The 24,911-nt window shown below is 29.4% G+C and overlaps 2 protein-coding genes across 8 annotated transcripts in view; both read left to right on the top strand.

Moving 5' to 3' along the window:
• Sesn (Sestrin) overlaps window positions 1-24,911 on the top strand; it is a 211,291-nt gene that overhangs the window by 41,748 nt on the left and 144,632 nt on the right. The gene's annotated exons all lie outside the window — the stretch shown is intronic.
• LOC105150466 (uncharacterized) lies at window positions 1,038-24,162 on the top strand. Of its 2 annotated transcripts, XR_015547464.1 has the most exons (3): window positions 1,038-3,323; window positions 3,410-7,985; window positions 20,924-21,173. XR_015547464.1 is itself a non-coding variant. In XM_011063584.2 (2 exons), exon 2 carries the CDS (start codon window positions 21,175-21,177, stop codon window positions 21,445-21,447), a length of 273 nt encoding a protein of 90 aa, XP_011061886.1. In that variant the 5' UTR covers window positions 1,654-7,985; window positions 20,924-21,174; the 3' UTR covers window positions 21,448-24,162. The 2 variants fall into 2 exon arrangements, 1 of the variants encoding a protein (XP_011061886.1); XM_011063584.2 differs by having other exon boundaries at window positions 1,654-7,985; window positions 20,924-24,162.

Here is a 24,911-nt window from a genome sequence, read left to right as displayed (position 1 = left end):
TGCACGTCATGTTGCAGAAACATTCGAAGTTTTTTTTTGTGAAAAATAGAACGCGTGGGATGCGAGGGACAAAAGGAGGGATTGAAAATTAACGGGAATCTTGACCGGGTCAATGAATATTGTTCCTTGGTCAAGCGACTGCGAATAACTCATACACGTTTCATATAGAAGCTCCATTAAAGCTCAAATTGAATCTTCAATTGTTTTCCTTCGTCTCACAATTTGCGCAATCTCGCTGATAAAATGAATTTACGAAGATGAACAAATATCCCATATCTACGACCAATATTATCTGTTTTCTGTTTCCGGTTATTAAAATTGCATTACTTGTTTTCGTTCGAAAAGACGAAATTTTTTCAATAATACGGATTTTTTCTGTTTAGCATTTATTTCTACAATACATTATTTATATTGCCACTACAATTAAATTTATTCAAAATTAGTTTATTACGTTCTTCATTTTATTTCTATAAACATTATTTTTTTCCTTCGTGATAAGTGACTATTAATTGCGTATTGGAGCGTGGTATTCAGCTCGCTTAACTTAGTCTTAAAGCCCATAGCATGCAAGAGCCCTTTGCCGTAAAGGGTTACCGTACTGTTTATTCCGTTAATGATATTAATTAGCTCCTAATTAATTCCGTTTTGACATTTTGACGTATGTTGTATATAAAATTGGAGATATATATATATATATATATATATATATATATATATATATACACACATCGCTCAATGTGACTGAAGATTTAATGAGGATATCATTAATTTTAGAAATTATTAATAGGGAGTTATTAAAATAACGATTTATGAAAGTTCTATATATTTTTTATAAAATATATAGAACTAAAATATATATTTTTTATAAAATATTTAACATTTTTTTTCAACATTGAGTTTTTATTAATTGATAATGTCTAGCTGTTAAATTATTTGTTCTTCTTAACGTAAAGAAAAATTATACATATTAAAGTACTACAAAAAATTAGTCATATTGTTCACACAGTTTCTATTTCTGACATCACCTTTATCTATATATGATTATCTACAGGTCGTTGACATCGCGCCTCGTCTTCTTTAATGCGTCAATTGTCGTCAGTGCTCGCGTGCATTTATCAATTTGACGTAATGGTTCCTATGAATAGAAGGTAGCAATTGCTTTAATTTCATGATCCGACGTTTTGAAAGATCTCGCAGAAAAGCGATGGACGCGACGACAATGGTGACTATCTTATCTTGTTCGCGAATTATCTTCTATTTCTGCTCTCATTCGTACTATCGCAATGCGTAGGAAATAAAGTTAAGAGTAGAGAGTGATACTCTCTTTTCCACCAAAGTAACTATTCGTTGTGTATACGCATTGTTTGAAGTTGCAGCTCGTTTCGGCGCGACGTGCAGCAACACGGAATCGGCATGTCATGTGCGCTGCCGCTTAATTATGTTACATCTAGTTGCGAAACCAATAAACCGTCGTCAAAGCAATTTCCATGGCAACGATGAAACGTTGCTACAGAATTCGGAACCGTAATTCGCTCACAATAACTGCAAATGACAAATCAAGCCGTGGAATTACGGTATTATAATTTTCGTTGCGACATTTAATCCGAAGTTCATTTCCAGTTCATTTCGTTTTTATTTCTACGGGATTGCTAACGTAGCATCTTTTTTTTCCGAGGAGAGTTGATTAGAAGTTTTCCTTTAGTCGAAACTAACTTACTGAATGTTTCTTTAACAAAAGAAAAAGTTAGAAAAGTGTTACGTAAAACTTTATATTTTAGATAGGTACATAAGTTATTTTAGAAACAGTAAAGTTATAATATTTTATAAAGTTGAAAATATTTTATAAAGTATTACTGTTGATCACTAATCAATGATTTTGTTAAATGTATAAATTTGCTGTGTAAATTAATTTTTATGCTAATTTTGAAAATGGGATTAGAATTTATCTTAGGAGCTCTAAATTTTTTGTGATATGTCTCTTCTTAAAAACTTATACACTTCATTAATAACAGCTACAAGAAAGTTTTTTCTTTCAACTCTTAACATATACGATGATTTTCCTATTTTTTTACTGCACTGTAAGTCATTTGTGTCCTCGATTAATTTTCATTACTTTAACAAATATACAAAAATTATTAAGTGTCTTATATATAATACTTTAACATCTTTAGAAAGGATTTATAAGGTGATGTACTTTTTTAAAAAAATTATATATAAACGTTATAACTAATTACTTAATGTTGTAGTTTTTCGAAGAAAAGAAATGTGCAAGACACAAATGACCCAGTTATATTTATATGTGTGTTAATTAAAATAATTTATTTTTGTTTAAAATTTTTTATAACACTATGAACAGAAAATCATGAAATTCAAATCTATTCTATATGAATCATTTATTTATATCTAGAAGAAATAAATAGAGAGGAATTTTTAAAAATATGTTACTCAAAAACTTTGCTCTCCTCATAAATTTGGCAAATAGATTTGAAATCAGCGCAAGAAGTACTGTAAGAAACACCTTAACAAATCAATTTAACATAAGAAAAGTTAAATTTTGTGGACTGTAGTATTATTATGTATGACATATTGAATTTACGCATTGTGTCTCCGATAATATAATCGATAAAAAATGAGTGTTAGAAGATAGTAAAGGAAGATAGCATCTCTCGAGCTAATTTGTAATAAACAGCTAACTTGTAACGTAAACAAAATACATGGCGCAACGTGAAAAGGCTCTAGAGAGCTTAGTGAACGAACACTGACGAAGTTTGAAATATTCAATGACATTTATGCGATGCGTCGCAATGCTCTCTCTCGTAGGATATACACTTTGCGAGCTTTCTCTGGCTGGTAATTTTATTAAAAAAATATTGCGCCCGGCTGCGGCATAATTTATCAAAGGTGTAACGATGTTAGTGCGCTGTATAACACAATTATACACGCGCGTTTATCGGGACGTACGTAATGACTTTCTCTCTTTCTCTCTCTCTCTCTTGCGGATCTCTCTCGCCATTTTTCGCTGTCGACGATATCATTGACGCAAAATAGATGCACGCAATAGCGAGGAGATAACGCGGAAAAAAGAGCCAGCAGTCGACGGAATAGTGAGATATTTCATGTAAATTCCACTCGATTTTACGCAGTCCACGCGCTGCTCCGAAGGCCTCTGCACAAATAAATATCCGTCGCAAGTGCAATACCTATGGAAATATTACGTTGAGCAAATGTTCGATAGCGAATTGAAAATGAGCAGGACATTTGATACGAATCTTTTGTGTCCGCATTCATTTGAATACCTTCTATTATTGAAGTCTTAGGAAGATGTGAGTCGGCAATTTCATATTTCATCCTCGTTTTCAAAGATAATTTTATTAATTTTATTCTAAAATTGATCATTAAAATGTTATAGATGACATTTTCTGGAAATTTTGGAAGGAATTGAACGAATTAAGTCAAATCTATTTGCATAAGAGCTGCTGTTTTTAATAAGAAACTTATTGCATATTATTGAGAAAATATCGAGTAAATGATTTAGGAAATATTTTTTAATTCGATATTGAAAAGAAAATATACAATCTCTCTAGAATGCTTATCGCTCTCGTGTCGATTACCTCTTCGCGTGTGGCTTTATGTTATTTCTTAGATCATCATCGTAAGAGAATTTTTCATAATCTCTTTCTACCATAATTTAATTATTACGTTTTTGATAGAAATGTCGATTCTAATATATGACGACGTTAATATATGACATCGATATCGGTCGAGATAGTGAATGACTTTTACGTTTTCTTTCCCAATTGCTCTTACAATTCTTTCGAGGTAATTATAGTTTCAAGTAAATGGTCTGTTAATAAAAAGTAAGATATATAAGACAGATATGAAACTATTTAGTAATAAAAGACTGATATTGTGGTAGCAGAGACATAGATTGTTTTTCGCAACAGAAATTCGATTAGAAGTTTATTTGCTTAAAATTTTTGATGTTAAAAGCTTACAGTTAAGAATGAACTGGAAACTGAATCTTTATTTAGATTTCTATGGATTGAAGTATTGAAATATTGTGGTATTAAAATCAAAATTAATTCGACGAAACGTTAATCAAACTCAATAACGTGAATGTTACTGATTTAATCATTCCCAAGAGAATATTTCTTCGGATTATAAACCACTAAGAGTATCATTGGCCTCCTTGTCATTAGGAGTAGTGTTTCATTCGTATCGATGTTCGCTGTTATACTTTCTGCGGGTGGCCGAGACCCGAGCTAAAACATAAGTTCTCTTTATGGAAGGGTATTGTTTGAGTTCTGATTTCTATCGTAATGACAAACATGAACGTCAGTTTACCGAAGAATTCGATTCACAATAGAATCGATTAGTCGAAGTCTGACACGCCTCCGATATTACGACTTCTTATCACTTAAGCTCTTTTGTTATTATTGCTCTGATTTGTTATCATTGCTCTTTTAGTTTTGTGTGATTTCATAGCTTATCAGTGACGAATATTTGTCTATTATTTTATTAGTTATTCAGTTCCTCAAGGACAGATTATGAAATAAAGACATCAAGCCAAGACAGATTTTTATAATTTGCAATAAACTTTTTATTTGAGAGATTAAAATTTAAATGATAAGTGAGTAAGTCTTGCGACATTTATATCTCATTTTATTTTATTTTTTTTTAACTAGTAGATTCATCTCTTTATCATTCATTCAACATTCATTAAATGTTCATCATAAATATGAAAAATTTATTTTCTAAGAAGAAAATAAATAAACATTAGTAAGTGCAAAATTAAAATGCTTTTTCCAGACGTAGACGTTTACATTATTTCGCAGTCTCTTGCTTGTTAAATAATTTAGACGCATAAATGCATTTATTAACATTTCATTTGCTCGATTATCATATTTCTTGTTACTGTTCATGTCTTCTTACTCACATTTTAAGGAATTCCAGGACGGCACCGCGAATACCTCTCGTTGAATAGTTTCTCAAGTTCACAAATCATTAAGTTGGCTTGTTGAGAAATTTCTTACTATATTAGATGTTTGTGGTAACAACCGTGAGAATATGTATAGGGCAGATTGTTTGCTAATGTTTATCACATATATACAGAAGATAATTGAAAAATTTTTAATTTCGATTATTTAATAAAATAGTGTGTTAAATGTATCATAATTATTCTATTTATTATTATTGAAACGATGCATAAAGAGAGAAGAATTATTTAACATTACATATAAATAATATATGATAAATAAATAAAATAATATCAGTTTCAATGAAGCTGTATTTTAATTATAATATTGTAGAAACATAAGAAAGGAATAAATTATTTAAATATTACTTCTTTCATATGATTTTCATTAAATAAATATTCTTTTAACATTTTTTTCTCTATTTTCTGTATTGGTATAAACATGGTACTTAAAGTGCATGTTTCGTGCCTCATTAGGAAATTTGTTACCCTCGTAGGTACCTATATTGAAGTATACCTAGCGAACAATCTCCCTTGCATTATTCGGTAATAAAATGACCTTATCTTTAGTTAGTAAAGAACAGAAAGATAAAAAAAGAAAAGGGACGTACGATAAGATAAGTAAATAATGAAAAGGAAACCTATATTGGTGTATAAATGACAACGATATGCTACTACAAAAATTGCTATTGTCATGCAATTCTTGGATAAAATCGATTTCAAAGCGAATGATCTCTTTAAAACAAACTGCGAATATTACTTCTATCCACTTCAAGGTATTCTTTCTTTCTCTTTTCTTCCTTCCTTTGTCTTATCTTTTTTATTCTCTTTTGCTGTTATGTTTCTCAAACATGGTAATTGGCCCTATCCTTCTCATCCAATTATACTCGTGATGGTTATCGGAATGTTTGAAAACAGCTTCTGACCAAGTTACATCAATATTTCGTATTTATGTAATGATATTCGACATGACGTAAATTGTATCCACAAAAAGATCTAGAAATCATATTATTACGTGGAATATCAATATTGAATAGAGGCTTTGTTATGATTTCCTGTACAATTGAATGTAAGCTATTGTACGTCTATATCTCATGAAATATTTTGTCAGGTAATGTTATCTTAACTTGTTACGATCTTTCTAAGATATTATATTATTTTAAAAATCCTCGATTCCTCGAGTAAGAAAGTAATACGTTTATATTTAAGAAGAATAAAAATATATTATAGGAAGAAAAGAGAGAGGCAGTACTTTAAAATAAATCGTATAAAGAAGATGAATGCGAATGGTATATAATAATGTGAAAGTCTGTTTTTGTATCGTTTCTTTTTCTTTTCCATGAAATATGGCTAGCCAATTTACTACTAGAAAGCTTTATGGTAAGTATGATCTTGTCGAAAGACTTGGAACATTAAAAGTATCTTTGTTCGGTAATTATGTGAAAAAAATATTTTTTTATATTGAAATCTTTTTTGAGTTAGTTCTATTTGGATTACAATTCATCAGTTTAGATTTTTTTTTTCTGATAACCGAGAATTTTTTCGACAAATTTTGCAACAGCAATTTCTTGCATTACGGTTCTGTTTTTTTCTTCTGTAAAACGTGCGTTTTTTGCATCTATTAATTTTTTTTTAGGAAATAATCGCGGCCTTGTGAATTTATATAATTGTTGATAATATAGAAAGATAAAGAAAAATTGCATGTTACACAAGATTGAAATAATTTACTGTTTTTCTTCTATTATGATGCCAATAAAAAATTAAAAATTATTTCAAATCTTAAAATATTTTTAATACATTAGGTAGGTAAATAATAGTCATAGAAATTATATATTTTTTATGATAGTTTTTTTGAAATTAATTATAAACATCTAATTTAAATGATTTATAAGATTCTAATTCATTCATATTTTTGTCTAATTGGAGCAAACATTCTTACTGGCGATAAATTTTTTGAGAAATCGATTGATTTTATGGGTTGTAAAATACGTTATATAATCTGTAAAAAATGAAATTTGTGACAGCGATTTTTAAATGAAGAGAGACTAGTTTTAGTAGGCATTGCGTGCGGATGGCACGCGTAGCAAAGTGAAATCTAGAAACAAGGTCGCACACAAAATAATATAGCACATTCTTGAGTACATATATTTTAAATCGCGTGTTGAATATAGCGTGTTAATAATACTAATCTAAATTAGCGAAAACTACAATAATTATTTTTATTTTAGAATTGAATTCCGCATTAATTTCAATATTTCCTAAATCCTATTAAAAATCGTATTGTATATTTAATAGTAAGACAATTAATTGTAGAAATAAGAGAAAAAATGATGGATAAAATAATAAACAAAATAATAAATGAAATAGTAAATTTTCGCAAATTTCATTTCATTCTTTACACATAAAAGTAGATTTTTAAAAATTGAAAATACAGAATGAAATTATTGAAAATTAAATTTTGGAATAACGCGGATTTAGATTAGATAAAAATTAATAGAGTCTCGAAGGTATTTAAATTAAGAGACAAACAAATTTATTATTGTGTTATTATTTGTGTTTTTATTGACATAATTCTCGCAAGTTGTTCGGTTGCATTCCAAAGAATTGCTTTGTCCAGCAAAGCCACCAAGTTTTGGACCAATCATCGTCCGGTTCTGTCAGCCGAAGTCAATCGTAGTGTACTCACACAGACGCGCGCAGCCTGCCTGCCAGCCGGCCGGTAGTAACGTTGCGTCGCATCTCTCAGGCTCCCACTTTCGTATCGCACGCCGTTGAGGTAGGACGGTACCTCGTGCTCGAGTCCGCTGATATTTGATGGTAGAAATTTAACACGCCGTGTAATCGAATCGAGTCTTCACGTGGTCTGGTGCCTGCGACGTTATTACACATCGACGTGCGTGCTCCGTTTTAGGCTTCGCTCGCTTCATTTGCATTAAAAAATTGTCTGTTACGAAGAAAATCGGCACATGCCAAAGTTGAGGTGTGATTCGAGATTCTTTCCATCTCGCAGGTACGTGTAAGGTTAGAATAGGATACGTACATTTTCGGCATCGCGAAAATATGACTTTATTATTTCACTTAGAATATTTTCTTTTTATAATTAAGAAATACGTGCAGCTCTTAAATTTATTTTTAGCTTTTATTTTATTATGCTAAAAGATTATTATCAGCAAATTTACATTTAAATATTGTTGGAATAAGAATATCTCTCATTTAAATAGCTAAGAATATTTAGGTTTCTGATAAAATTATTTATTTTTATTTCCTTATGCAACTATTATTATATTTATATAACAGATTATTTATTAAGATTGTAAATAGCGGCTGTCGAGTTTATATGCCGAATACATCAAAGATATATACGCGTTATGTTAATATAATGCTAAATAAGCTGCGCACGAAATGATCTATGCCGAAAATCGTTTTATTGGCTGTTGGATGTGATTGTGTACTGAAAAGTGCGATAGCGGAAATGTGCGGAAAAGTGCGCTCCGATTTTGCGTCGCATCGTGCGATTTGTTTTTCTAGGTCAATCGGACGATGGAAAACAAGCTCTCGTGCGTTTCGGCAACATGCTTCTAAGAAATAAAAGCTTCTGTCTTGCGAAAAATTTAAAATATTAAATGTACATGAATAATACCATGGCAGTTATTATGTTGTCAGTTGTGTTCGATCGCAGTTGTGGAATTTATAATGAATTGTTCGAATAACACGATCGTTAATCAGCATGTGGACTAAAAGATCAGATCTAAATATATCCTAATGTTTTAATTATTCTCTCTCTTATTTAAGATTCATAGAATTTCTATAGAAAATATTTGAAATATTTCATAAAATAGTAGAATGTTTAGAAATTATTTTTAGGAATTATATTTAGCGAATGTTTTATTCAGCTGCTATTAGTGTTTGACAAAGAATGTTGAGGAATGTCTCGATAATTAATGTCTTTGAAATTAAATTGATCAAATAAAGTGATAGGAAATATTGAATCGAAGAGTTCTATCAATTACTTGAAAATTTAATTTATTAATTAAAGCATGTGCAGATGTGAAATACAATTTAATTTTCGTCAAATTGCTTGCAATTAGGTCAATAATTATTTAATCTTTTATATGAGAAAGTTAAATTGATTGAAATTGATTGAAATATGTTTCTTTCTGCATTTAATTTTACTATATCATTTTTTTTCACACGTTTTTAACTTTCACCTAACAACACTCTCGAATTATATAATTGCACACAATATTAAGAATATACAAATCACTGAGAGAAACTCATTTCCTAAATGAATAAAACTTAAACATAGAAGTCTATGTTGAACAGAATTGAGGATCACGCGCTATTTTGCCGAGGTGTTTTCGGCTTACATGAGATTTATTTCATAATGTATACAATCTTCGAGCTTTACATGCTATGTACTTGAATTAAATGTTACGGGAGAAGCGAGCTTTTGGTATACTCCGTAAATTGTTATCCTGTGCACTTAGCCGCATCTAAAATGCTAATATCGAACGTTCACTGGTTCGCCGTTACTGTAAGCAGTGGTAAGTGACGACCCTTGTCGCCTATGTAAACGCATATCCGAGCTGTACACAATGTCGTCGCATAAATTTGTGATTAAATATACGCATATTGAAACATGACTGAATTCCGTTTGCGATCCCTACTTTAGTTTCGTCACACGCAATTATAGAAACAAAAATAGACAATGAAGAGTTGATATGCAAGAGTTGATATGATTTACATTTTCATACGGCCAAGTGCGAATAATCGGGTATTTTGTATTTAATGTCCAGTTTTATTTTCACGTTTTCTAGATAGAAAATATCTATTAGACAGAAAAATACTTATTGTATTAAAATATTAATTACTTATTTCAAATGTTTCAAAAAAGTTTATATATCACAAATCTACCAAAAATTGATCATAAGCATCATTTATTTAAAATATATTCTGAATTCTTGTCAGTTTAATACTTTAATCAAAATTATTAAATTGAAATATTTGTTTATTACATAAAGTTTCTTTTTTGATAAAATTTTATCATTTTAATATTCGAAAGAAAATAAATTTCTGTTTTAAGTTGATAATAATAGGTTTTTTTTTAAATTTATAATAAATATGTTTTAAAACTATTATCAAGAAAATATTATTTTTTGTTAAAAATAATTGTTACTTAAAAGAAAAGTAAATTGAGTAATCACTTTTCTTAGAAGTAGAATTTTATCTTTTTGTATGTGTTTTATACTAAAACAAAAGATGAGTTTAAAAAGAGTATTTTACACATTGGCAAATTTATGCATTTTTAAATAATTTTTATTATATTTACATTATATTTTTATAACTAAATCCATAAGCTATTTTAAACTTAAACAATATGTTGCATATAGTAAAATGCACTTGCACATGTACAGTAAGATGTATTTAACAGTAATGATTATTGTTAATTTCGTGCAAAATAATATAAAAAAATTTAAAGTATCAAATTTTATTTTAGGAAAAAGATATAATTTTTATAAGATTCGGAGAATTTATCTGGAGAGGCGTGAATATGCAAAAATTTTGAATAATCACATACATAGATGATTTAATCTATTAGGTGTTGGAATTAATTCGTAGCGTTTTTTAATGAAAGAATGTTATTTATTTCACATGAGCATTAAAAAATACATTAATGAAAGTACTTCCCATCACTTGTAAAACGCTACGAATTAATTCCAACACCTAATAAATGTTTGTCGAGTTAGCTGATCATCGATAAAAATTGAAGCATGAAACCAATAAACCCAAAATTAAACGTGAAAAATGTGCGAAGTCAGCTTTGTTGTTTTTAACGTCAGGTTAATGTTTCTAATTATTGACGTATATTTACGTCACTTGTTACGTAAAAAACTCAGTTAAAATTATTTAATGACAATAGTATGAATGTAATAGTAAGAAATAAAAATAGTTTGCTATAAAAATAATTGTTAATTAACCCAAGGCATGATTGTATTTTTATATCAAGAAAAATGTTTTAGTACTAATGAATAATATACAATAACACAATTACATATATATGATTTGCAATATAAAATTATTTAATTGAAATGCATAATTTAAATGCAAATACGTCTTAAGAATTAAATACTATTAAAAATACTGATTTTGGCATTTTCAATTTAAAACGCATTTAAAAATTAAACATCTTTATGTGCTTTCAAATAAAATCTACTTTTAAGAATTAAACACTTTTATGTTTTCAAAAACACTTTGTATAATTAAAGATTGTATAGAAAAATAATTTTTATTGTTTTGTAAATTTATTTAAAACTTTAAGTATTTAAAAAATAGAGGAATACGAAATAAAACGTTTTAACTTTAAAATTAATGTCTAAAAATATAAACATCTTTTTCTCTGAGTATATATAAACTTTGTTATTTTTGAGACTATTTAGAATATAAATGTAGTATGATTAAATTTCCAAAAGTTTTTTTGTTTAATTAAGAAGTTATTCAGATAATTTTAGAACCTGCGTGAGATGACAATTGGACGAATATAATTATCTTTATGACACAATTTCAATATTTATTTCAAAACTCAGCTATGCTTTGTCGAAAATTTGCGTAATGAATGCTGAATGCGAATCTGTTTTTTAATGATTTATCTTTATGGCTTTGTTATTTACATCGTGGTTCTAAAGTTTATATTAATGTAAACTTTATCTGTTATATAATTTAGTTTTGACGTCACTATTCACTGAGAACGACAATTATTTTTTTTAAGTTGTGTTACTTACAGTGATAATTAATTTTCAAGGGAAGAAAAAAAACGTATAACTTGGAGATTAAAAAGTAATGTTATATTATTTCATTTTAGAGAGAAAGGAAGATAATGTGTAGGTACGTTATGAAATATTAATTATTAAAATCAACTTGTTTTATAACATGACGTACATAATTTAAAATAAAAACATGATTTAATTTTGACATTAAAAGATTTAGATTTTAATATATATATTACGTCATATATTTATATATGACGCATCAATTCCATATATTTCTAAAGTTAAGAATTAAATTATTTTGAAATATTTTTCTTGAAAAGTTTACATTTTTGTGCGCCGTTTTTATGTGTCAAAGTATTTAGGTGTTATGTAATTCATCCGTATCGTTTGCGCGTACGTTTTGTATGAAGCCGGGACGAACACAAAGCGACGAGATAAGTGCTTTTTGTTCAAACTCGGTTTCCTGAAAGCGTCAAAAGTGGCGAAACAGATGTGCCATAGGTTAACTTGTTCATTGAGAAAATGCAAGAAGTATACAGGTATTGCACGCGTTTAATAATTACATATGTAATTTTTATACGCCGTCGCGTATTTAATTGTTTATTCGAAATATTACTTTCGAAAATTGTATTTTGGTTAGCAGATTATTTCTCATCGCATATTATTTATTAATGCTACGGTTATCTCAATAAAATCTGAATAAAAAAGTTAATTTAATAATAAGATTAGAAACAAGACCGTTAATATGAGTAACATCACCTAAATATGAGAACAGCACTTTCGGTCACAAAATTAAACTAATACATATACAGTCACGAAACTAATTGTCCGGACACAGATATTGCAAGTTTATTTTTCGGTACAGTATCATCCAATAATATCATTTTTAAAGAATAATAGTATTTCTATTATTAGAAGTGAGAACTCTCTCCAGTGATTTACTTTTATCTCTAATATTAGTCAAAATTATATTTTTAGATACATATATATAGACTTAATCAACAAAACTATAAAAATTGGGAAATTAATTGATCGGACAAATAAAAATAACATTAAAGAAAATATAATATTAAATAATATATTGAGTTTTAATAGCGCGTGAGACCACCCTAGCTTCAATAACTGCATTTAATCTGCTTGGAATTGTTTCCACAAGGTTTTTAACTTCAGGATTAATATTTTCCCAAGCTTCTAGAATGACTTTTTTCTCATGATTCTGAGGATTCGATTTTCGGGCTTCTGACTTGAGAACTTCCCACAAATGCTTACTTCTAAATACTATTATTCTTTAAAAATTATATTATTTGGTGGTATCGAAAAATAAATATGACTGTGCGTCTATTATTTCCAGACTTTCAGTTTAAAATATTAATAATCCCTCCAAACTTAAATCATTTTAAAATCTGTAAAAAACTTATTGTTATTTTTTCGAAAAATATTTTTTCGGCCGGGGATCGAACAAAGTCATTTATTTTAATCTCTTATGTTGACAGTAGTAGATAATCTAGCTTATACTGATCTAGTTGATATTGAGTTAACATGGTATTAAGAGTTCGCTAAAGCAACTGGTTTTCTGATGGTTTTTCAGTCTGCATATTATATATATAATGGATATCTATATATATAAAAATAGTTTTAATAATCATCGGTACTAACAGTTTCCGTAAATCCAGAATCAGCATTTTTTACTTGGAAATACCATAATCCCGTCTGTATGAAAAAGGTCGCGCTTATCATCGCGTACCTTCGTTTGCACGAAACGGCACGTTGTGTTCACGTCTCTCTCGAAGGATATTTCCTGTCCGTCCGTAAAAACGGAGAATTCCGGACGCGCGCGACAACTCCCTTTTTCAGCGTGGACATAGAGATTTTTGCCGCTGGATAAAGGACAATGGCTGGTGGATAAAAAGAATTATAGAACGGCCGCTAGTACGGGCGTCGCTGAATCCGTCAGATTTGTCGATTCGGTCGACCAGACTATTACAAAATCGAAAATAACGAATGTGTTTGTTCGCAATGCGTCATTCTTTCGGCCTTCGCTTATTCTTCAGAAGAATCGCAATAAACCGTTGCATTCAGGATGTATAATTTAAAAAAACCATATAATGAAAATTATAACAGAAAAATTAAAAAAAGAATAAGATGTATCAAAAAAAAGATGTGATTAAGTTGACGATGTACTTATAAATTTCTTAATTTTAATGAATTTTTTCGTGCTATATGTAAAATTAAAAATGCCTTTGTGAATAATTTCCCAAATGAAAATTCCGTTAGGATAAAAAATCGCTTGAAATTAAACTCTCTCGCAACTGCAGTTACGCCGCTGTTTTTCATTCGCATTTCTCCATCATGACGCGCGGCTGGCATTTTTACGTGTTTTCACTGCCGTGAATTCCGCGTGCATGGAAACGCTCTGCACCGTGGCGCTTTTCACCCGGATTGCAGCGTCAAAGCTGCGCCGAGATTTGCCAGCTCGTAGAACAAAAGGCTACAAAGCCTTTGCAAATGACATGATCCGTGAGCTTTTTCGCGTCCCGCATCCGCGACATATACGAGCATCCATGCGCTTACAGGCTGGTCCGAAAATTACTATTCCGAAAAATCTCACATTTTCATTTGTATTCGCCTTCCGTTTTTATTCTTTCGTTAAGTATCCTGATTTTTATTTAACAAATAATTGCGGAGTATTACATAATATAATATGTAATCGTTATTTATAAAAACAAGCTGATAATCTGCTTAATTAGTTTATACGATCTAGTTCACGTCATGTACTCTTTACATGTACTCTTTCATAAAGATGTGGTAAACAAGCAATTTTAATAATGCTTTATAGAAATTTTAGATACAGAAAAATACAGAAGATACAGAAAAAAATATTAATTAGAGCCCTCTTTTTTTCTTTGTTTTTAAATAGAATATTTTGCTTGGTTACATGATTGCAAATTAACGTCCGAGTTGACAGATACGACTTTGAGAATCAGCTACTAATTAACAGATCAGTCGAGTTACTGATCGTGCGGGTTGAGTAGTAACTGGCCTTGCCGACTATTACTATTTTAGCTCTATTGTTTACTGGCTTTCCTCCATTATGCGGATAAGTCAGCTCTTTGTGAATGTACAAATCAGTATGGCCAGTAACTATCTAAATAATATGTAGAGCTGACAAGGGAAAATTGTAAAAGTGATATCAAAAAATTAATATTATCAATCGAAAAATCACGTTTTAAAGATATTCTGACTGATCAAATCTTGGATGGATTTTTTATTTAGGCCGAAACATGTTTAGCCATTTTCACTTAGACACAAAATACTTCAAGAACAATGCATTTTGGAAAAAATATTTCAAATAAAAGTTGTACGATTTAAAGATGAGTTATTCATAATAAGATTGATTTTTTCTTATTTCTAAAGTGAGCTCTGGACTCGTCAAAATCTAAGTAACTCATCATATAATGGCTCTTTTCAAACCTTACAACTTTTATTTGAAACATTTTTTTTCAAAAACGCATTGTTTCTGCCCAAGTTGGATACAGAATTCATAGGATTCCAAGATTGGCCATCCAGAACATCCATTTCAAGTGTGATTTTTTTGACTGGCACAACGTTAGTTTTTTAGCGTTAATAATAGCGTTAAATAACGTTATTTCTTTTGCAATTTGAAACATTCCCTTGTGAAGTAATTTTGTCTTCATTTTTATTTCTAACACTAAAACAAATGCCCAGTTACAATATCGCTGTTGGTTGCAATTGATAATTTATCAATTTTTGTTATAAAATATCTCACATCAATCTGGTTTGTGTCGTGCTTGGGAATGTCACGAATAACACGTTCTTTGTTATATATATGATATATTATTGGAGATTTCATTTTCGCCCGCGTGATCATGAAAGATAATAAACTGTCCACGAGATAATAAATGTACGCGTATATTTTAGATAATAAATCGAAGTATTTCGTTATTGTCATTTGTGAAAAAAGTTATTGAATTTTACACAATGTGTTTATGACTTTATAAAGAATTTTTTCATACATCTTCGTAAATAGTAAAAATATTAATTACAAACAAAGTTTTTATTTTTTTAGCGAGCTCTTATTATTCGGAGAAAGTACAAGTTGCGATTTGAAAATGAAATGCGACGAGAAATAGGCATAGCTTTCCAACTTTGGATAAGTTTTTTTTAGAATTATTACCGCATCACAATGAGGACTTTGTCCTTGATCTTTGTTCGTAAATACAACGCATTTTTTCAACTTGGATGACAAATATTATTGAGGTAACATGACATCATCTTTCTTTGTCTTCTGTCACAAATTCTCATACGTTTTTATTTCCAATAAATAATATTATATATTATTGCAGCAATGATTTATTAGCAATAAGTCAGCGATTTTTTGACAATACTTTTATCTGTATATTGCATTCAGTGCTTATCTTATTGATTATGTTAATGATAACTTTCCTGTAGATATAACCTCATAACCTTCCGGTCTACGATAACTCGATAAAGTTTAAAGCGTTGTTTTCTCAACACGAATTTCAATAGATTTATCCTCAGTTGGCTCGAGTTCGTATCGTAAGTTGTCTCTACAATTGAATGAATAGACGTGCAGGCACTTTCATCGAGAATAGAATAATCTCGAAGGAAGTCACACAAATATGTTCATGTAAAACAAAATAGTTTTCAATCAATGATTGAATTGAGAAAAGAATCCATAATCCAAACTCAAGTTTCGAGAAGAATCTAAAATTCTAGTTTCATATTTTGCGTATAATACAAAATATTTTTAATAAATAATCCTTTGTACAAAGATTTCTTATTACTCATGGGAATATATTTGTTTGTTTTTCCCAGTTGTATTTTTTCTAATGACTCTAATAATTATTTTGTATCTTTTATCTTATGTATAGTAGATATGGAATAGTGAATCGATAAAAAATTAATATTGCCATTTCCTTAAAGTTAAAATTAAGTCTTTGATTACTAGTACATGCAAAAATAATACGTATGCAAATAAATAATTACATATTTTAAAAATTCATATTCGCAAATTTATCACAAGTTCATTACAAACATTAAATTTATTCAAAGTATATTCAAAATCCAAATAAATTTAATATTTTAATCATGATTATTAAATTAAAACAAATTAATTTGCTTATTATATAAAGTCATTTTTTGATCAATTTTATAGTAGTTTTAAAAAAAAATAAATTCTTATTTTGAGTACCTATATATCTATTAATGAGAATTATATATCTATTAATGAATATTAATCTTTCACACATAATAAATATATTTAATAAATATATTTAATAAATATATATATATATTAAATATATTTTAAGATTATTATCAAGAATATATTTTTTGTTAAGGATAAACATTAATAGAAAGAAGTTAATGGAGTGATCATTTTTCTTAATAATAGAATATTTTTCTGTGTTCAATCACATTATTAAACTAATATTGAGGAAACTAATATAGAGTAAACAATTACTTGTCACAATTACTGTGCCTGTTCTTATTAATGTGCTTTTGTATTTCGATAAGTCATAAAGAAAACTAGCACGAATAAATAAGAAAAAATATTTTTTCTTGTTAAGTTAAATTATTAATGCATACGATAAGATAACATTTTATTTTTTGAATATTAAAGTATTTTAAATATTTTTTAAAAGATATGAGGAATTAATGTGAATATGTACCGCAAGATTTGAACTTTGTCCCTATTAATGTGTTCTGCATTGGAGCTAAGAACGTTGTGTTATGAATGTATATCGAAATAAATATAATTAAAATAATGATTTATGTAATATATTAACTTAAACAATTAAATTTATTATCTGTTTTAGTAACTATATGTTAAAATGAATCAAATGTGGATAGGCATACAAATGGGGGGTACATTAATAGAGTCGCTTGGAGGACTCACTAATAGGAACAAAAACATGTTTTTTATTTTTGTTAAAAACATTATAAAGTATTAACATTTTTTAGATTAAAGTAATATTATAAGAAAAAGAAATGATTGAAAAACTGATATTGATTGCAAGCAGATAAAATTAAAGCTATAATATTTAATAATTAATTCAATAATAAGCAAGTTGGCTAAAAGGCACATTAATAAGGACAGTCGCTCTATAATAGAAATGAAATCGAACTTTGTTCAATAATGATATCCATTCTTTGTATTCATAAACCTTCCATTATTCGCACGAACAACATCATCGACTTTGTACGATAATTTTTGCATTGTAATCTTTTCTTCGAATGGAAACAGAGTCAACAATCAAGTGGTTATTATTCTTGCGACAAAGTAAAATAAAAGAAGATCGAGTTGTAAGAAGAAATTCTATTACCTTTGTCTTACTAACTTCAAGAAAAATAAGTTGTAAGTTGTAAGTTTTATTTTGCAGCACTTGATTTTCTATTTTTTATTTTCTATTGTCTCTTTCCCTAAGAAAATTAAAAAAACTTGTGGCGATAATAAAATCTGCTTGGAAATATATTATTTTCAGCTATCGATTATTTCCGTCCAATTTAAACAATTAAAAGTTTTACTACGCGCAAAAATTAAACTTGACGAGCTGAACGATATTTGCGGCGTAACTTTCCCAAAATGGTGCAAGAGTATTAAATATTGTAATAATTGTCTCATTATGCCAATTCATATCGTTATTCATAAAGTTGCATGCAATTCACTTTGAATTTATGTTGTAGTTTATAATTAATATACATTTATCTTGTAGTTTATATTTAATACACGAATTATACACACTGACATGATATTTGTTAATTGCTGAAGTATAAGTTTGGATAATAACGGAGGATATAGAATTTGGGAAAAAATTTTTAACTTTATAAAACTAGTTTATATTTAATCTTTTTCATAATAAATATTAATAAATAATTATAAGAGATATAAACAAATTTATTAATTTATTAGCACTACATTTTTGTATTAAAAAATATAAAAAATATTTTACACCGTGGATTGTTTTAAAAAGAGTTTTCATTGCGAAACGTAAAAGAGTCTCAAATAGCTAAAACTGTGAAGATGATTTATTCTCTCGTATATGCAATGTTTAAAAAAAATTTCTGCGAAACGTCAATTTGTTCTTACATATTGAAAAACCGATTCTTCAGGTGATCTGAATACATAAAAAGCAAATGTATTTATAGAAAGTTCGTTTTCTCTTGTTTCACATTCGTTATCATATTTATCATATTGAGATATTAAGAGCGATTTACATGGTTTTGTTTTTGTAATGTAGAAATAGGACAACGATCACGATAACAGACAATAGCGCGCAAGCGTATTTTCCTGAATAATCATAATCGCGAAATCACATTTCATGTCTCGTGTCAGTGTTAGTCGTCGTCCGTCTATAATTAGGCTGCATTGTCACCCGACCTGTTTAGCCTGACATGCAAGCGGATTTAATTTGACAAGCCGTAATCATCGACATGGTAAATTGCAGTTTAATTACCTGCAGTGCGACACTATTTCAGAGCTTTGCAGAAAACTGAATATAGAAACAAAGCATACCTGTATAATAAAACAGACAATTCGTCTATGTTTAAGCAGCTCTCTAATTCGCATTAATCTTCAACGCTGCGTAAATGTTTAATGGATGCATTGTGTTTTGTCCGGTAAAAATAGATGGGATTGAATTAATTGTATTAGTATCGGAAAGCTCAAGATAATGTTTTTGTGCGACGATAAAAAAATCGTTAATACTATATAAATCTCTATTAGCTTCCGTAAATGGGAGAAATTTATTACAATGTTGCTTTTATTCCTTAAAATTGTGTTTCTCGTATGGAAGCGCTAATTATTTTAAGGTAATTATGATGTTTATTTCGTATTGCTCGAATGGATAAAACAGGCGCTTCCATTACACATTAAAAATATAAACGGAGATTATTATTTGCAATTTTACTATATTTTATTTTTAATATTGAATTTATTGTTTGGTCATTTTTTAAATATATTTACGAGATTGCTCGTTATCGTGAATATATAAGTTTGTAGCGTGACGATCGACTGAGGACATATTAACAGTGCGCATTATCCGCGATCTCACTACCGGAAACTGTCGCGAAGTTGCTTCGATTAATACTCGTTCCTGGCAGCAGGAAGCTGATGAGTCGCCGACGAACGGTTTCTAGCTTTTTACTCGAGACTGTAATACATTTGTAAAACGTGACGCGTTTGATAAGTCGTGGTTGCGGAGGTTTAGAAATTCTGCAACAAGTATACGCATTCAGATGTCTGAACAAAAAGTGCATGTAATACATGAAGTAACCAGAAATAGGATACATAAAATATCCAATAATTGTCATTATATATGAAATATAAATTATTGTTTAAGTTAAATATATTATCGCACATATTGCGAAATTAAATTTGTAATAATATCCAGCAGATAGGAATGAAATAAGTAGAATAAAAAGAGATGTAAAAGGGAGAAGTAAGCAGAAATATAAATGTGTGAAGATTTGTTGTAGATAGAGAGAGAAAGAGAGAAATATAAGATACGAATAACAAGAAAATATTGTAAGTAGGTTGAGATTGTATTAGGGATTAGATTTTAAAAAATAGCAGGATAAAAGATGGATGTCAGGTTAAGAAGTGAACCAAGTCCTCTTCTTGACTTGTAATACACGAAAAGAACATTTTTATTGAAATATTTAAAAATTCAGCTAACGATACTTATTGTACAAATCTGAAAATAATTTTGTTGGATTACCAAAATAATTATGTAGAACATTCAAGCAATAATAATGAGCAGCACTGCAAAAACGTTTGATATTTTAGCAACTAGTTTGAGTATTATACATAATTATTTTGATAGTTTAATAAAATTATTTTCAGATCTATTTTTAGAACTTTTTATATACTTCAATAGAATTGTTCTTTCTCGTGGTGAAGGTAATAAAGATTCTTCTTCTTTAATAACATCCAGCAGCCAATGATCTTAAGATCCGTCACGTAATCGAATAAGAAGCAAAAGAAACTCTACAATATAATAACTTAATAAAAACTTTTCGTCACGTAGGATCGCCTCTTTGAACCATCGTGTGCGATCGATCTTTATGTTATTAAAGTATCGCCATCGTCCTGTGGTGCGGCGCGCAATTCACCGATTTATGCTAGAACTTTCCTTTGCAGGTATCGACAGTATATCTTCGAGTAAACAACGACGGTGCTGGCGGAGATATTGTTCATAGAAGCGACGAGCATCTTCGGAAACCAATTAAACCAACTGCTTCTCCGCGAGAGCGTATTTCTGTCTCGCGAATATCGGAGAATTGGAATTTCGTGATCTTCGAGTCTGATTTACGAATCCAGCGAGAATCAAAGCGGTTTCGAAGCGTAATTCTCTGATCGTGAAATACTCGAATTTGAAGAGAGAATATAAGATGATGTTGATGCAGGAGCCTGGTTGGAAGCTGGAACGCAAAGGTTCGGGAGCGCAGGTGTTGCGCAAGGATGGATCTCACTTCAAAAGCAGCACCGCACGCGTATGTTTCCGATGTGACGTAGAAATCCGGGAATTTGTGCCAGATGAAGATTATGGCGTGACGGAGAACATGGAAATGGAAACAGCCGCAAGTCCCTTGGCAATGCTGTCCAGTTGCGTAGCAGCGCTCTGCGTCACCATCCTCTTGCCTTGGCTCCTGATCGGAGGTTAGATGGTGTCGTTTTTATCATCGATCACGGCGAGAATCGAGCGACGTCGTCAATCGAAAGATTTGCATCGGCAATATCATCCCTTTGACTGATCTACGAATGTACTTGGATATTGGTATTCACCTATTCTTACGTCGGTGGTCCCAATCGTCGATGGTTCAAGGTATATGGTTAACAATGGATATAACGTGAATCCTTGGGTCGAATATTCTCAAGGAATGTTAAGATGTTATTGTATGTTATAGTATTTATAATCATGGATACTGTAATACTTTCGGGCATTTTTTCGATTGTAAAGGTTCTTCACGCTTGAATGTCGACCATTGCATTCGAGGAAAGACATTTAAAATTGCACTCGCGTGATTAATTGTTCGACCGATAAATCGAAGCAGAGAAATAAATAGGTTTTATCGCTGTGATTATATATAATTTTTAATTATATTCTATTGATATGATAATCCAAAAGTTTATTCTTTCTTTATTAATTTCTGTATATCATAGCGTTGAAAATTTTGTATCAATTTCTGTATAGCATAGCATTGAAAATTCTGTGAATTTACGACGAAATAAAATTTTTTTTGCAAAAAAATTTGAATCGAAGAGATTTCTGATTTAATACGTGATGAACGAGGTCATTTTTATAACGTGGCGAGCTGGTAGAGATTCAGAACTCATTAAAAAAATATGAAGCATTAAATATTTTTTATTATGACAAAAAAATTTGTTAAAGCAACTAAAAACTTTATTGATTCAGCAAGTCTACAACTGTAATACACGAATAGTTGAAGTGGCAAAATTATACAGTTGAATAAAATTAGCGATTATAGTTAATTATATTTGTTGTAATGGCATAACAAATTTGTTGATACAGCAAAAATAACTTTCTACAAAAATTAATTCAATATATAAATTAAAATTTTTAACAAAACATGCTAGCTAAGATGGCGCATACGTTTGCTATTGTAATGAAAAAAACTTGTTGCAATTTTTATTGTAGCAAAAAATTAGCTAACTTAGTATATTAATTGCTTACAGTCATAACTACAGGGTTGTCAACATTACCTCATAAAAATAATTTATTACCGTTACTGTTCTTTTTCCTAAAAAGTAACTCGTTATCGTTACATGTTATTAATTTATAAAAGTTTATAAGTTTATTAAAAGTAATTCGTTACTGTTACCGTCAAAATGTAACGAGTCGTTATTTTTTTTTGACATTAATAGAATATTATATCGTTTTTCATTGACAAAACTTGTGCGTATTTATTATTAGTGCACATTAAAGCCATTGTACGCAACTGTAATTTAAATGTAAAAATAAGATAGATATCTGAGATGATATAATGCCTAAAGTATATTTTATCAAATAATTAAATATTGAGGATTTTGTGATTTGTATATTTTCGTTTCTATATTTTTATTAATCATACATACATCTTTACGTCGATTGTACAGCGGCTTTAAAGTGCACTGAATGCGTATTAGTTCGCGCGCGCACACACATACACACACACACACACACACACACACACACACACACACACAGAGTCACGAAACTAATTATCCGGATACAGATATTAAAAAATATATCCGGACACAGATATAAATTTATTTTTCGGTACAGTATTATCAAATAAAATAATTTTTTAAAAAATAATAGAAGTCAGAATTCTCTCCAGTGATTTACTTTCATCTCTAATATTAGTCAGAATTATATTTTTAGATACATATATAGACTTAATCAACAAAACTATAAAAATCGCGAAATTAATTAATCGGACAAACAAAAATAATATTGAAGAGAATATAATATTAAATAATATATTAAATTTAATAGCATATGGCAATGTTATTTTTGTCTGATCAATTAAGTTTGCAATTTTTATAATTTTATTTTGTAGTTTTATTGATTAAATCTATAAATGTATCTGAAAATATAATTTTGACTAATATTAGAGATAAAAGTAAATCACTGGAGAGAATTCTTATTTCTAAATACTATTATACTTTAAAAATTATATTATTTGATGACACTGTACCGAAAAATAAACTTTTAATATCTGTGTCCGGACAATTAATTGTGACTGTATGTATACATATATACTCTAATTACAATTAAAACTTTTAACGTAATAGAAATAAAGTAACGTAAATAGAAATAAAATAACGATAAAAATAACTAGTGAAATTGTTACCATTACCTCGAAAATGTAACTGCGTTATGAACATTATTCAGAAGAAAATGTAACGTCGTTACTCAAGCGTTACCAAAAAAATAATTTGTAACGGTAACGACGTTACAAATAACGCGTTACTTGCCAACCCTGCAAAAACTGCTTTGTTAAACTACGAAACTTTTTAGCTATGGATGTTAAACTCGTGTAACAATCTATAGCTTTGCTGAATCACCAAATCTATTGTTTCCATATATAGAATAAGTTGTACTATTTAATAAAAAGACAGATAATGTTGATGTTTGGATGTTATCCAAGATTTTCAATGTTATAAATAACGAGAATATTTGACTGATTTTTTTTTTTGTAATTATACAGTTGAGCGAGAGTTACTTGTAAGATATGTATGTCGATCATATAATACGGTACAAAATTTAACATGATTGTATTTTGCTAAATGTTATGCAATTCCAGTTTTGTAAAGATTTTGTATGTATAATAGAAAGTCGATGAAATAATGAGTGAAAAAAATTTTAGAAATTATCCGTTGGCAGGTGATTGATTTCAACCTACACTTGCTACAGGTGGCACAAGCGATTCACTTCTCTTCCACCTCCCCTCTATTCCCAGAAACCGCCGATTACACCGTCTGCTGTTAAGATTTAATGGTCCCATACAGCAGCTGTGCTACTGCAGATTTATCCTAGCCGTTTTATGAACCTCGCTGTATCGTTAGGTTTTAGATTAAGAGCCAAGTAACAGCCGGCTACGAATTCGCAAGACCACGTGGACATGCAGTTGAACTATAAAGCCAAAGAGGGTGTGGTATAATATCCTGCTCAATACAGAAATCGTCGGTAAATTTGAAATAACTTGATTGCACGGAATATTCCTATCATTTATATTCTGTCGATATCATGAAGCGACGGCTGAAGAGGCGGCAGCCTCGTATACCGGATAAGCTGTCACTTTTTGTAGCACAATTTCTATGTCCGCATATATAACATTATTTCTTTTTCTTTTCAATTCTATAATGCCACTTTGTGATGTAAAACACAGTATTGAATATGTGAGAACCTTGAAGTAATAATAATAATTGGAAAAAGAAAGATTTTAGCACAGTTTTTACAATTTATTTTTCGTTATTTACGAGATATATATGTATATTTCTAATTAGCTAGAAGATACATTTACAGTGTCTGTCAAAAGTTTTCAGTCAATTATTTTATTGCTGTACCACATATAAACAATCTTTATAAAGATATTAGTATAAGTATATTAGTTTTTTATAT

Source organism: Acromyrmex echinatior, chromosome 14 (genome assembly GCF_024713525.1).
Source record: "Acromyrmex echinatior isolate Ae372 chromosome 14, ASM2471352v2, whole genome shotgun sequence".
NCBI lineage: Eukaryota > Metazoa > Arthropoda > Insecta > Hymenoptera > Formicidae > Acromyrmex > Acromyrmex echinatior.
The sequence above is the reverse complement of the archived record's forward strand: the minus strand, read 5'-3'. Positions and strand labels throughout refer to the sequence as shown.

What these genes read in the sequence shown, in the direction of transcription:
- LOC105150466 (XM_011063584.2), top strand. Translation starts at nt 21,175, where the DNA reads ATGATGTTGATGCAGGAGCCTGGTTGGAAGCTGGAACGCAAAGGTTCG.